The sequence below is a fragment of the Peromyscus californicus genome, unplaced genomic scaffold (assembly GCF_007827085.1).
Source record: "Peromyscus californicus insignis strain IS unplaced genomic scaffold, ASM782708v3 Scaffold_4__1_contigs__length_199733344, whole genome shotgun sequence".
NCBI lineage: Eukaryota > Metazoa > Chordata > Mammalia > Rodentia > Cricetidae > Peromyscus > Peromyscus californicus.
The window spans coordinates 34,613,492-34,628,696 of NW_026294562.1; the positions used below are offsets into that span (position 1 = coordinate 34,613,492).

At 38.1% G+C, this 15,205-nt stretch overlaps 1 protein-coding gene across 14 annotated transcripts in view; it reads left to right on the forward strand.

Moving 5' to 3' along the window:
• Positions 1-15,205, forward strand: part of Rfx3 (regulatory factor X3) — a 268,551-nt gene that overhangs the window by 233,018 nt on the left and 20,328 nt on the right. For all 14 annotated transcript variants that reach the window (XM_052713326.1, XM_052713331.1, XM_052713337.1 and 11 more), the window contains 2 exons: positions 2,300-2,508; positions 8,738-8,891. In XM_052713326.1, coding sequence (XP_052569286.1) covers positions 2,300-2,508; positions 8,738-8,891 — 363 coding nt within the window. The remainder of the gene's footprint in view (positions 1-2,299; positions 2,509-8,737; positions 8,892-15,205) is intronic.

Below are 15,205 nucleotides of genomic sequence, written 5' to 3' on the forward strand. Positions count from 1 at the left end.
TGTGAGTTCGAGGCCAGCCTGGGCTACAGAGTGAGTTCCAAGAAAGGTGCAAAGCTACACAGAGAAACCCTATCTTGAAAAACAAACAAACAAACAAACAAACAAACAAAAAAGTGAAATTCTTCTGTGTGTATCAGTACAATCCTTTTTCTAGAGCCAGCATAAACAAGAACAAGCTCCTTCACATGGAGCACAGAATCTTTCATTTGCACAAGACTCTAGAGCTCTAATGCTCCGAACAGTCCATCTATTTAACATCGCTCTACCATATACAGAGGAAGGGTCAAAAGAAAATTAAAACAAAACAAAAAAAAAGCTTAGATGTTGGGGCAGTGGGGGACCAAAACCCTCTCCTGGTTACTATTGTAATACTTAACTTACCTGGGTACTCAGGGATTCTTTAAGTTGATACAAAATTTCTGGGAACCATTTGCTACTATTAAAAGATCTTAACTGTTCTTATAAAAATCTATTATACAGAAATAAGTGAAAATATGAGCAAAATGTAGTTAACAACATAGCTAATTCAAACTTTATACTAGTAAGAATTTAGAACAAATGTTCAGCTGTATGAAATTGGTTATACAAATAATAACATATTCATGCAATGAAACAAGTTTATTAGTGAGCAATAAATATAGCTCCATATTCATCTATCTGGGAAAGTAGACAAATTATCATTGTTAAGCAGAATATTGAGTAGAATACATGATATTTATTATATTTATATTAAAACTATATATGTATATGCATGAATGACAAAATGTAAATTAGCATGAATAAAGGAGTAATGTAAATGTAAACAGAATACAAATAATATAGCACATATACTATGTTATATATGTTTAAAAAACTTAAAGTATCCTTCAATGTATACATGCATAGCCATGTATTGTAGCTATCTTGGACTTCTGCCCTCATATTCTTTTATTGTCTTTTTTATTGATATTTTTCTATAATTGTATTTAGTCTATTTAAACTATTTACAAGTAGTGTTTAAGAGGTAGCATCTAAAAACAAAGATAGAAGATGCTATCATCAGCTGAGATGTGGAAGAAAGTAGGTTTCCCTAGAAAAATAGAGTGATTGATGTGGATGCAGTTTGCCTTTGAAATGTCTCTAAGAATAAACGACCCTGATTGTGTAAAGTGTGTAGGGTCAGCAGAGATCCTAGAACTGGAAGGATGGGATTAGAGATATATTGATTTGAAATTGTCAATTTGAATCAACTTGACCTCTAAGATAACATAGAATTAAGGCTACAGACAGTGTTTTCATGAAAATATCAACATATTCTATGTTTTTGTATTGGAACTTTACAGACTTCAAAGAAAGTTCTCTTAAAAATTATCATAATGAATCCCACTTAAAAACTCTCAATTCTCATTTGTTCGATTTTGTGCATAGGAAACTGAAGCCCACACTGATCTAATTAATTGTTTTAACTTAGTTGGGCAAATTGGGACCTGAGCATGCCTTTTAATTGTCTGTCATAATATGTTGCCGAATAATTAAATTTTGATACTGAGAGAAGAGATTTCTATTCTTTTAACCTTAAAATACGGCACATCACTAGAAACATCATAGAACTTACACAATCACTGAAAAGTAACTTTCAAAGTTTCTATTTTCATTGTTGTTACAAAACTTGAAACTTCCCAACCAGAAGCAGAAGGGAAATTACAGTAATCAGGTTTCTTGGCAGGTAGCACGTCTACATTTTCTCAAAAGAGGTTTTGTTGTTGTTGTTGTTTTCAGTTCTGTGAATTAATTTGCATTTGTTGGTTTGCCTTGATAGCCCTTGAGATTTCTGTTCCCAATCTATAAACTCACACAGCATATGCTTCTACCTAGTACCATTCAGCGTTTGTTTTTGTTTTAATCTTTAGGGACCACTTTTGGCCAATTGAATCCATTTATTCCTCTGACTTACTCTAAGTCTTGTAAAATGGTTTTACAGTTTCATGTGATGGGTGGGGAAACTTAGAAGCAGTGTGGAAACAGGACAGGGCAGGCTACTGGTTCACACCTCTGGCTTCCTTACCATGCTAGTATCTCACAAGACCTCGCCACAGTAGAAAACCAAGTCACAGTTAAATACTGCTTCAGCAATGATCAAGGAGAAGTCCTAAGCCCTGAAGATGACAAAGGCATGGGTGCCTATTGTTCATGTCCGGTCCATGATTCATTCATGTCCCCCACTGAAGCTTTCTGTGCGACACCCTGCATGTGCCTTGTGCTGATTCTCAGTGAGAAACTGCCAAGTTGAATTTTTGTTTCTATCTGTGACCTGTCCCAGGAGCAGGCTTCCTGGGTGTGCCAGTGTGATGACAACATGGTTCAGAGACTAGAAACAGACTTCAAGATGACGCTTCAGCAGCAGAGCACACTGGAGCAGTGGGCAGCATGGCTGGACAATGTGATGATGCAGGCGCTGAAGCCCTATGAAGGAAGACCCAGCTTCCCTAAAGCCGCCAGGCAGTTTCTGCTCAAATGGTCTTTCTACAGGTAGCACCCCAAGATCACTAAGTTGTCTTCATGTTCTGCAAATGTGTGTGTGTGTGTGTGTGTGTGTGTGTGTGTGTGTGTGTGTGTGTGTGTGTATGCTACTCACATAAAAAAAGAAACAAGCTTAGATTTGGTGGAATATCCAACTCTATGACTATGATGCATAGAGACTAAGCAGGAAATTGATGAAAATGAACTATTTTGCTGGGAAAGGAGACCCTCTTGCTCAAAGCCAAGAAGTTTTCAGATAGTAATCTCTGAGAGTCCATCTAGAATAGCAGTTCTCAACCTGTGGGTTACTACCCCTTTGGGGTCTAAAGACTCTTTCACAGGTAGCCCTTAATACCATCAGAAAACACAGATATTTACATCTGATTCATAACTGTAGCAAAATTACAGTTATGAAGTTGCAACGGAAATAATTTTATGGTCAGGGGTCACCACAACATGAAGAACTGTATTAAAGAGTTGTGGCATTAGGAGGGTTGAGAACCACTGCTCTGGATGATGTTTTCAGCAATAGTCAGAAAGCGTGGCTGATCCTCCCTCTACTCCTACCTTATTGAGGTACCTTCTGGTGGGGTTATGACTATTATTCCTTTGTTCTCTTTTCAATGGCCCTCAAACTGTAGTCACTAGTCCATGACCTCACATCCACTTAGACTCATTATAAATGTGCATCAGTAGGCTACTTCCCAAGTCTACTTGTGTCAGAATCCATAGAGGAAAGGCCTATCAATCTGAGCTTTGAAATGCCCTGGGTAATTCCAGTTCACTCAGAACTACTTAGTTAATTTCTTAATTCTGTCAATTGTCAGAGAGCAGAATATATCAGAGAGCTATCAGAGAGCAGAATTTATATGTTCTTTTTAACTTTTGATTACTTCTGAGACCCAGTGACTCATTTTCTTCATGGTTAGGAGGTAGTAGTTAGGGGTCAGACACTTTGTGGTGATTATATTGCATGGTTAGTATCTAATAGGTAATAACATACATGTCTTATTGATAATGAATCTTTAGACTAAAATACTTCATATGGAAAAAATACATATTTTTGTAGACATAGAAGCACCCCTAAATAGAAAGGGCTTACTAATTATATGATACATAATGGCAAATTTGGAATGAGTTGTTGGCACCAAATCTACAACAGGATTTGAAAAGCACATTTATGAGCTATATTGATTAAGATTTGTGCCATATTTGTGTAGGATGGAATGGTCAGATGGATTCCAGCATGGAATCTATGTCAGGGACAAATTATACCTCTCAGGAGATACAGGTTTTAGGCCCAAGTCAGTGAGATCACCCTGAATAAAGAAACAAACAAACACTTGTATTTTTACTACAGGATCAAATGCCAATGTCAAAAATTTAAATTATCTAACTTGTCTTATGAAATAGGAGTCCATCTGTCATATAATTCAAAATTCTAATTTGGAAATATATGTTCTTCTTTTTGTTGTTGTTTTCGGTTTTTGGCTTTTTTGAGACAGAGTCTGTCTACATAGCCCTGAATTTCCTAGGACTCACTCTCGAGTAGACCAAGTTGACCTTGAGCTTGAGCTCACAGAAATCAACCTGGCTCTGCCTCCTGAGTGCTGGGATTAAAGGCAGAATATAGTTTCTTGATTGCTTGAGAGTCAATATTTCATTCATCTGAATTTTCACAGAAAATAATATAAGTGATATGTGTGCCCGTGACCAGTGGCTGGAACATCACTTACATTGCCTGACTCTTTCCAAATCTCACATGACCAAAGGCAGAGTGCCCAACCTCACACAGCAGTGAAAGACAGATGCCCAACCCCTTCCTATTGTGTTCTGTGGTAGTGGCTGCCTTGCCCTTACTTCTCTCTGTGGGTTCCCCCCCCCCCCCCCCCCGCATTTAGTTGACATCGTTTTAGAAATACACCCCTGGAGCCTTTGTCACCACAGAGATCTATTGCAGGAATTCTGAAAAGAAAGAAAATTACTTGCTTGTATTTCGTGTTCTCTGCAGATACACAAGCCCAGTAGATCATCACTCGCCCGCCCTCTGTCCTCCCTGAGTTGGGGATAATTGGCTTGATATTATTAGACACTATTATGGTTACTATTTTCATTTCAAAAAGATTTGAAGGCTTACAGTTGAGGGCCACAGAGGAAAGAGACATTTAAGCAGATGCATACTGCCTGCTGGTAGGCAGAGTAATATCTGAACCGTTTTTTACTGAGGCATGAGAACATGTTGAGTAATGAAAACTGATGCGTAAATCCTCAGAGAAGCAGAAGAAGAATTCTTACGTTTTTAGCATTGTAAATGTAAATTGTAAATTTGCAAGGGATATCATAAATTTGACAACCACATATACAGTTCCTTCTTGTTTAAAAGCCAGATATTTAATCCAGTGATTTCTAAACTTGTGTTTGCATTTACCTACCCAGACACATAGAAACAAACTGGCAGTCTCACAGCAGTTGACACATAGCTTCGGACACACTCCGCTCCATCTAGAGGTGTCTACTTAAACTAGCTTTCAATGGCTGGTGTCAATTTTGGAAAACCCAGAAATGAAAATTTTATATGGACTATTTCTTCTTCTCTGTGCTGTATGAATAAGACAAGACCACATTCTTGGTAACTGCAGTGAAGGTCATCAATCATTCCTGGTATATGTGGTGGGGAAGGAGTTGCTACAATTAAAACTAACTTTGCTCATTGTCTAAATTTCTAGAATTAGAACTATATTGTTCAGTGAGCTGACATTTTGATAAATACTGCCCCATTCCTTCTATAGAATCCTTAGGAACACTTGTAGAAACAGTAAAGTTTGTTCTCCCCCCCCCCCCCCCCCCCCCCCCCCCCCCCCGCCCTCCAGACTATAATACGGTCTCATAGTGCAATAGGTAACAGGTGTTCTCTTTAATTTGAATGTGTTTACTTTTGAATTAGGTTAATTTTATATTTGTGTCTTTGTTAGCTACCTGTCATTCCTGGAATGTATTTTAAATAGCTACCGTCTTTGTTCAGCAAGATGGATGGAGTTATAAGTGACTACTCTACCCTTGGATTACTTTTAAAGATTACTCACTTTGAGTTGAATGTTATTAGACATTTAATCATTATTTTACATTGGTTTGGGGGTTTTGTTTGTGTGTGTGTGTGTGTGTGTGTGTGTGTGTGTGTGTGTGTGCTTTAAATTTTTCCCATGGAAAAAGAAATATTTACTTTTAAAAAATTACTATTTTACATGCTTGTAAATTATTTTACAAGTGGATGATGATGTACCATTGAATTTTAGAGATTTGGCACATAAGTGAAGCTATTCTTCCATTTGTAATAATTCATTTATGCATTAGAGTTATAAACATTTGAGGAGTGTTTTAAGATATTTCATTGACACAAAGAAACCATTACCTGGAACTGTTTATTGTAATGAATATACTTTTAACTGTAGTATATTCAGTACTGTGGTAATGACCCAATTTGTTAAGATCCCACATATGTTAGGTACCCCAACCTTTATGGCTGGATCCTGGAAACCTTACTGGGAGTCATGGGAGCTTAAGAAAGACAGACCCAAGTAACTGAGAGGTGTGTTTGGGTGGACTGTACACTCAGATGCAGACATACCAGTAGCCCAGATACTCAGCATATTCTTTATATACATCCTGAAGGAGGAAGGGGTCTCTGTATGGGAGCAGTCTCAGGGAACATGAAGTTATCTGGGATGAGGAAGCTGTGCTTAGTATTCTTTGCACATACTATTTTTAGCTAAAGGTCAATAGTTAGCTAACATCTGTACTCAGACTACAGGAAGGCCTTGCCATTCCCTGAGCCTGACCCAGGAGGGTCTTGCTGTTTCCCCTGAATCAGAGACAAGGAAGGCCTTGCCATTCTCCTGAGCCTGAGGTAGCATTCTTGACGTGGCCATTCTCATGTCATGACTGCTCATTCTTACTGGAGTACACTTATCTACCTTATCCATGAGGGCTATATTCCAGCATCTCAGTAGATGCCTGAACCACCAATATTACTCAACCTAAGGTATAACGCCTTGACACCTTGATGTCAGCACTTATCACAAGTTATGACTGTACCTTTTGCAGTTTGAAGTGTGACAACAAACCTAGAATGGATTTATTTCCCTTTGTCTCAGTTGCACAGATAGAAGATACATTCTTACTATCAGTCACATCTCAGAATTCAATATTTTTTTCCCTAAAGGCAACAACCTTCACCTTCTTGCTTAAGGGGCCATTTTCTAGTAATTTGGTATACTCACTCCCCAACATCACTGTTCTTGCACTCTGGGACATTTATACAGCTTGGACTTGCTAGGCAGAAAGATGAGCTGCATCCCAGGTGGCAGGAGCCAGAAAGTAAATTTCATCACTCTGTGCAGAAGAACATGTGGTCTGAAACTTGTTGATTATTTCTGGAATTTTCATTTCATATTACTAGACCGCAATGCCTGAAACCAAGAAAACCAAAACCATAGATACAGGGAACGACTATGTGTTGTTTCATTTGACTCTTAGACTAACTTTTAAGCCTTAAAAATGGTTCTGTGGTTGTAGACAAGATTACAAAGGCCACCTGTAACTACACACATAGGAAGCTGAGGCAGGTAGATTGCTAGGATTTCAGTCTAAGCTACATAATGAGATGTGGGCCAGCCTGGATAAACAGTGAGGCCCTGGTTTGGTTTTTTGTGTGTATTTGTTTTAAGGCATATGATAAATAGGTCTAGTTAGACATCCAAGCTTTACTTTTTCTTCTGTTTGTACAATGATTTAAAAAAGTAAATGAGAAGTCTGCTGTCCATATAATGATCTTCATTCTTCTATAGACAAATTACAAATAGCATGGTTTGTTGTGTTATAAATAAACATAATAAATTATATTTGTTGCATTCTATTTATTTATAAGTTGTTTTTATATTCTTTTATATTTATTTATATTCATTTTTCCCTTAAAATAACTGTGTAAGTTAGCTAAGACTAAAAACACTGCTTTCATTTTCTCTAGAGAAAACAACCTCAGGGAAATTGCCTATTTGTGGTTAAGCGTCAAGTAGCACACAGCCAGCATCAGAACCCAGAGCTTCTGTCTTCAGCTGTCACACCTCGTGATCTGTCACTTGCCAAAGTGAATGTATAGAACCTGATGTGTTTAAATCTGTCTTTACAAGGTTGAAAAAATGAAGTGGAAAACAAAAGGAAAGCCCACTTACTATTCTTTTATTTGCCTGGAATTTTATAATTGGTCATTACAAAAATAAAGCTTTCATTTGTGACATTTTGCCTCTTCCTCCTGGGAATATAGTGACAGTTTTAGTATTTATCAGCCAAAAAGCTTTAGGAAAAGGCAAGTGAATAAAAACTGGTATAAAACATGCAAGCATAAATACATACATTGTTCTCAGTGTGAATCACAGATTCACAGCTATATTTGAAGTATAAAAGAAGCTTATTAGTTGATACATCTTTGGTAAAGCCACAGTTTTATTTGGACTTATTTATATTTTTAATATAAAAGTTTATTATTACTATTCTGTCAATATGGCTCATATTTGTATAATATATACATTAAATATTCGTGGTTTTTAAATTTAATCATTTCTTAATTCATCTATAATTCCCATCTCTAGTGGAGGGAAAATCACCTTAATTGAAATGAAAATCACCAAGAAACTGGAATCAATAAATTTACCTTTCAACAAAACGTGCTGGAATCCCACATATTCGCCTCCATTTAGACTGACGGTTCAGGGAACTTTGCTTCATATTTTTGTGTGAAATCGGGCAGAGAGTACACTCTAAAGATCATTGTCATTTAGAGATGACAAACTGTCACTCATCATCAAGAAGATGTTCAGTTTGAATTGATTTTCCTTATACCAGGGATGAGTCTCCAGCCTTTCTACAGCTGTTTCTGTTCAGTTGTGATCCTCTTGTGAGCACGATGGGAAAGGCAGACATACCTATAATAGTGCAGGGTCTTTTCTAATGAAGACCCACCTGGCTCTGGTGATGATCAGGCTCAAGCCTTAGTGAGAACAACCTCTTTCCCACCACTGAAATGAGTTGGGCCAACTGCTTTCAACAATGGAATTGTTCTATCGCAAGTTTTGTACTCTAAAGCCGTGTTTTCATGTAGTCTCCCGACTTAACTGCTTTTAGGAGTACTAATTATAACCTTGGTCACTAATTCCGGCTCATCTCTGCCCTTTCTCTTGAGCAGCTCCATGGTCATTCGGGACTTAACCCTGCGCAGTGCTGCTAGCTTCGGCTCCTTCCACCTGATCCGGCTACTCTATGATGAGTACATGTTCTACTTGGTAGAGCATCGTGTTGCTCAAGCAACAGGAGAGACACCCATAGCAGTGATGGGCGAGGTAAGAGGGGCTTCAAGAACTGAGTGGTACTGTTCAGTTTTTAATTACACTTCAAATTATGAATAAATGATCGACTAAAGCAGCGTCAGTCCCACAAGGAACTGGTTGTGTTTTTTAATCACAGAATTCTAAAGTTGAAGATTCTGTCATGTCAGTGGAATGTTTTGCTGCATTATATGTACCCACATTAAAAAAAAAGTTTTGAGAAACACAAGACTTTAAAAAAGAAGACCTATTGAGTAGGAGATAAGAAAGACCAATGCCTGTGATAAAGCTAAGGACCAAGGAAAACAAAACGAGTTAAATATGTAGTTTATGGGCCCTTCCCTAGTCTTCAGGAAGGAAATGGATGGTTTGGCTTCAGAAGGGCTGTGATGATGGCAATGATGACTGTGCTTTTTACCGTGCTGCAGGCATGGCTCTGCATCCTTTGCATATATGATAACACACTTAACTTATTACAGTCCTTTGAGATGAAGATCTCCTTTTCCCTGCTTTATCAGTGTGCATCGGAGGTTAATGCAGAGAACATGGGTACAGGAGAGTCAATGGTTCTGTAGCTAGTAAACACTGGAGACATTTTGCTAAACACGTAGTTTGATTTTCAAGCCCATGCCCGTGTCACTAACAGTGTGGGGGTGAGTTCTGTTTCTGGAATTTCTAGATAATAATAAAAATGGCTTATCCATACCCAGTGTCAGAAAGTGGTAATTCTTACAACAATATGAATGAGAATTAGTTAATATAATGAGCAATGGGTACAAATGTTGAAATAATTCAGTTCTGACTCATTTTATTATATTGAATTGAGGTACTTTTTTATACCTTAGTAAATTACACCAGGTCAGACATAAAATCACAAAATACCCAAAGCAGTGAAGATATTCATTTTTGACCTATGTGTATATGGTTAGGTTTTGGTTTTATTTGTTTGTTTGTTTTGAAACAAGAAAATAAGGGGAAATCACTCCGTGGGTAATACATTTGTTGTGCGAGGCTGAGGACCTGAGTTCAGATCTTCAGCACCCGTGTGAAAAGCTAGGCATAGTCATGTGCATGTGTTGTCACAGCACTGGGGTATTGGGGAACAGAGTCTTTGGGGGCTCACTAGCCAGCCAGTCTAGCTAATCAGTGAGCTCTAGGCCAGTGAGAAATCATGCCTCAAAAAATTAAGATAGACAGGTTAGTGGAAAACATCAGATGTTGACCTGGCCTACATAAACCCACAGACACACACACAGAGGAGGTGGGGGAGTTGTCAAAGATTAATACTGCTATTGCTGTTTAATAAACATAACAGTAAAAGAAATAAAATCATGAAAATACTTTAAGCACCTCTGTCAGTTCTACTGTAAACTGCAAGTATTCTAATATAAGTAAAATGTACATCAAATAGTCCATTTTAAAGTTTTTGTAAGTGTATGAGTGCTTTGCCTGTGTGTATGTCTGTGTACCACATGCATGCCTGGTGCCCATGGAAGCCAAAAGACAGTGTCAGATCCCCTGAGACTGGAGTTGTAGACAGCTGTGAGCTGTCATGTGAGTGCTGGAATGGAACCCAGGTCCTCTAGAAAAGCAACCATGCCCTTAATGGTCAAGTCATCTCTCCAGCCCTGAATGTCAGTTATTTTTAACATCATTTGTAATATTAATCTTTTTAGTTTTTTTTTTAAAAATGACTCCTTTGCAGTTTGCTGATGTGTACATTGTTGTATGATTGTGTTTAAATGATCCTGAAAAGATATGTGTAAGATGGAGCAAGAGCTGCTGTAGCTTTTAAATAATAGGCCATACAATCAGGGTTTGTCCTTTGCTGTAGCTGTATAGATGTCTTCTTATAAGACGCCCAGTTGGAATGGAAGATTTCTTGCCTTAGGGCTCAAGATTCTGAAATGGATGTGCTCTTTAGTGCATCGAACACTTTGCCATACATCTCTTGTCCTCTAGATCTTTACCAGAATGAACAGAATAATGTGAACATTAATTCTTATTGTCACCATGTGGCTTACCTTGCGTGGTCTTTGCTTCCCTTGCATGTCTAAAGAACAAAGGCATGAACCCATCGCACTTTAAAGGCTTAGCCACCTCCACGCATGAGCCTGCAGCCGATGGTAACTCAGCAAAATTCAAGTGAGATACACTCTCAACACTGCCACATAATCATTGTAATAGAAACTCTTAACTACATGAATAGGTTGCAAATGAATATGATAAATTATAGCATAATGCAAAGATATATTACTAAAATATAGGTATAACAATAAAACATAAATTAGCTTCTATAAAATCAGATCTCTAAATGTACATCTTAATCTGTTTGCTTACTGTACCCTTACCCAGCTTGTAAGAAAATCCTTTATACTATCTATATTAATACACCATTCAGTCCATAAAGAAAACCAAGGCTGATTTTCTCTATTCAGTCTCCCATAATACTATACTTCAGAAGCCTTTTAGCTAGCACACATTTTTGGTCTTAATCCTACTATCTTATCTAAAATTATTTTTATCTATGGAAAGGAGATGGGTAGTCAAGAAACAGAAAGCCTCCCTCTCCTCCACACTACTGCCACCACCTCCTGGGCTCCTCAGATATCCTAAATTTACCCTCTCTTTGCCCTTTGGAATTACCCTTCCCAATACCTTCTGGGCATGGTAGAGTATGCATGCCTGTCATCCCAGCACTAGGGAAGTAGAGGCAGGAAAAACAGAGGATCAAGGCCAGCCTAGTTTATATAACAAATTCAAGGCTAGCCTCTGCTGCATGAGACACTGTCTCAATAAATAATTAAGTCTCTGAGTGGGTATGTGCATGGATGTGCAGTGCATGAGGAGAGAGGCGCGTGTGTGTATGCGTGTGCGTGCGTGTGCGCGTGCGCATGTGTGTGTGTGTGTGTGTGTATGTGTGTGTGTGTGTGTGTGTGTGTGTGTAAAGAGAGGATTGGGTGAGGGGAACTGCCTTTGTTAGACACCAAATTTGCAAGTATCTTCACACAGAGTAGGAACACCATTTCCTGAAACTACAAACAACTGCTGTTTAATGATCATTAATAACATCATCATAAAAATCAACAATTGTTGATATTGAGAACTTATTTTATACTTAGCTGAATTATGATCTTGAGCTTCCTGCTTATATTTCTGTTTTGGTAGAGGTCACACTGATCCTGTCTGAGCATCATCTTTGCATGTCTGTCCTGACCCATCTCCAACCACTCAGTAAGCCTTCCCAATCTCAAATCACTCATTATGTAGTCAGTATTGTCTTATGTCTTATTCCCTACCTAAAGCTCCTCACTAGTTTACTCTTCTGTTAATTAAGGAAGAAATTTCACCCCTTGTACAAGAGGCATCCAAAACCCAGCCCTGGCTTCTCATCAGCCTCAGCCTCTCACTTCCCCTGCCCCTCTTAAAAGTATGCTAGCCTTCGTGCCTTTCCATCACTAGACTACTGCGTAAGTGCTTCTTTTTTCCTGAAGCCCTCAGAGCACCTTCCGCTGCCTATTCTAATTCCTACTTTATGGTTTAAATATCAGCTCCTCAGGGAGACCTAGTCCTCAGACTGTGTCATTCAAGCCTATTATCTTTAGTTTGGACTTTCACTTCTCATTCTAAAGCTTACCCAATAGTAATTGCATGGTTCTTCATATGATTTGTATAAATGAAAATTTGATGCCTGAAGATAACACAGAACTTTCAAGTCAAAGGAACTGAATTTGGGATGAGCCACATTTCTCTGTGTTGAAAACCAGACTTCTTCCTTCTAAAATTAGTTGACTCATTTTCTTAACAACTCTGTTACTATTTGACTATGACAGTAAACAAAATGGATTTTGACTCTCTCTTCAAGGAACTTGTATTGCAATAGGAGATACATATTTATTGAGCATTCTCTAACCACATAGCTACAAATTCTCAGTACTATAAAGAAAGGGTTTAGGGGATTAGGAGATGCTTGACGTGGGGAGCAGTTACTCTTGCCTGGGAAGGCCATAGAAGGCTTCCCCAAGGAAATAATATTAAGAGGAGAAATAAAATACTCTTAGAAGTTAGAGAATTTGGAGGCATGGTGTGAATCATCAGAGGCCCAATGAAAAGTGACATGGAACTACTGAGATGGAGACTGTGGTGGTTTGAAAGAAAACGATCCCCAACGGGAGTGGCACTACTAGGAGGTGTGGCTTTGTTGGAGTAGGTGTGGCCTTGGAGGAAGTGTGTCACTGGGGGGGTGGGCTTTGAGGTCTTCTATGCTCAAGCTATGCTCAGTGTGGCACACAATTCACTTCCTGTTTCCTGCGGATCAGGATGTAGAACTCTCAGCTCCTCTAGCACTACATCTGCTTGCATGCCACCATGTCCCTCCATGATGATAATGGACTAAACCTCTGAAACTGTAAGCCCTCACCCCCAATTAAATATTTTCCTTTATAAGAGCTGCTGTGGTCATGGTGTCCCTTCAGAGCAATAGAAACCCTAACTAAGACAGACATCATGGCCAGTGAGAAATTTTCATGGGAAATCTGAGGTTCAAGTAGCAGAAAGATGAGGTAAACACTGTCATGTTCCACAGTTGGGAGGACTGGGGCCACGAAGAAGCCAAAGATTTCAAGTGAGCCCACCCCACACCCCTGTAGTCATTGTGCTGGTACTGAAATTGTACACAGAATGGTTGAGTAGTTTTCCCAAAGTCACAAAGAAGGTACAGAATGTGCTTTGGATCACTCTTTGCTGCTGATGCGCTGCATTCATTACCTGCTCTAGGCTGGGTAGAATTGGAATGCAGGCACTTTAGAAGTCACAAGGGCAGCTATGTGAAGTACTAGTGATTTTGGTGGACATTTATTTTGTCTTTATTACTGCTTTTCTTGGGACAGGGAGGGAGATTCAGATCTCTAACTAGGTCGGAAAAAGGGAAAGCCTTTAAACTTAAAACAGTTAGTGTATCTTTTCACTCATAGTAGCTCAGTAAATAAATCTTAAAACTAATGTTGCCTTATTTGAGCAGGTGAGAGATCAACATGTTTTCAGTGAAACACAGTAAACAGACAAAATCTATTTTGAATGCACTAATATTCACCAGTAATGCAGCCATTTCAGTTGCTTCAGTGAGGACATATTAGTCTGCCAGAGAGAAGCTACCTCACAGTCCCTCTAAGTCTCTTCCACAATGGCAGCCATCTGCTACATTAACAATCCCTACTATGTCGTTTGAAGCATTTGTGATTGTAGACTTCCTTTTTTTCCCTGTCTGTTTTGTTGTTTGTTTGGTTGCTTTTTATTTTTGTTTTTGACTACATGACAGAAAACAGAATTTATTTACAGTCAGAATTCATGTAATTTTCAGATGTTTATATTAGTATTTTAAGTGTGCACATAGATTTTCTGACAGTGATGAGATTTTAAGAGTAGGTATAAGATAGACAAGTTACACCTGTCGCACACCTGTTAAACCTGGTAAATGAAAATTTCAAAAACCATAAAACATTCTATGCAATTCTTGACAAGCCAAATTGAGCAGAAAAATATCATTTTAAAAAAATTGTGGCCATTTAGAATCTGTTTGGAAGGCTGTGGTGTGTGTATCTTACATCTTAAATACATAGTTTACTAACATGAATATATACAATTCAGGTTATTTCATAAAATGATTCTTCATAGCAAGCATTTTATATTATATATTTGAATTATATTATATATTTTATTTGATAAAATAAATTTGACTTCTTTTTAATTATAACTATACCCAGATATTATTAGTTCTAAACCGTCTCTGTAGCCAACATTTCAAAAGAAAAAAATAGAAAATATGACCTAAGCATGGTGCCACATACCTGTAATGTGGGCATTTCAAGCCCGAGGCAAAGAATTTTGAGTTTGAGGCTAACCTGGGTTATAGTAATGAAATCTTGACTTGAAATCTAAAAATAGAAACAAAATGATTCTTTAATTGTCCAGTTCTGAACATAAATATGGAAAACAACCTATAATAATACTATCTGGAGAAAATATTTCCTGGATTCATCAAAGTTAATATATTCAGAATGAAAGGGAGAGAAAAAACTAAAAACCAAAGAGGAATAGTCAAAATTCAGCAGACAAACTTTGGGGTAATCGTGAAGTTAAAGGCTACCCTTTGGAGGAAGTACAGCCGTGCACATAAACATGGAAGCTTAACCTAAAATCAACCAAAGGCTAATGGTGCCAGTGAGTAGGAGTCTAGGGCAGTTAGAGTATACTGAATGTGGTATACTAGGCCTGTAGAACAGCAGACTTGTGTAAAGCGTATTTTAAAAACAGGAACTGTATTACAAGTT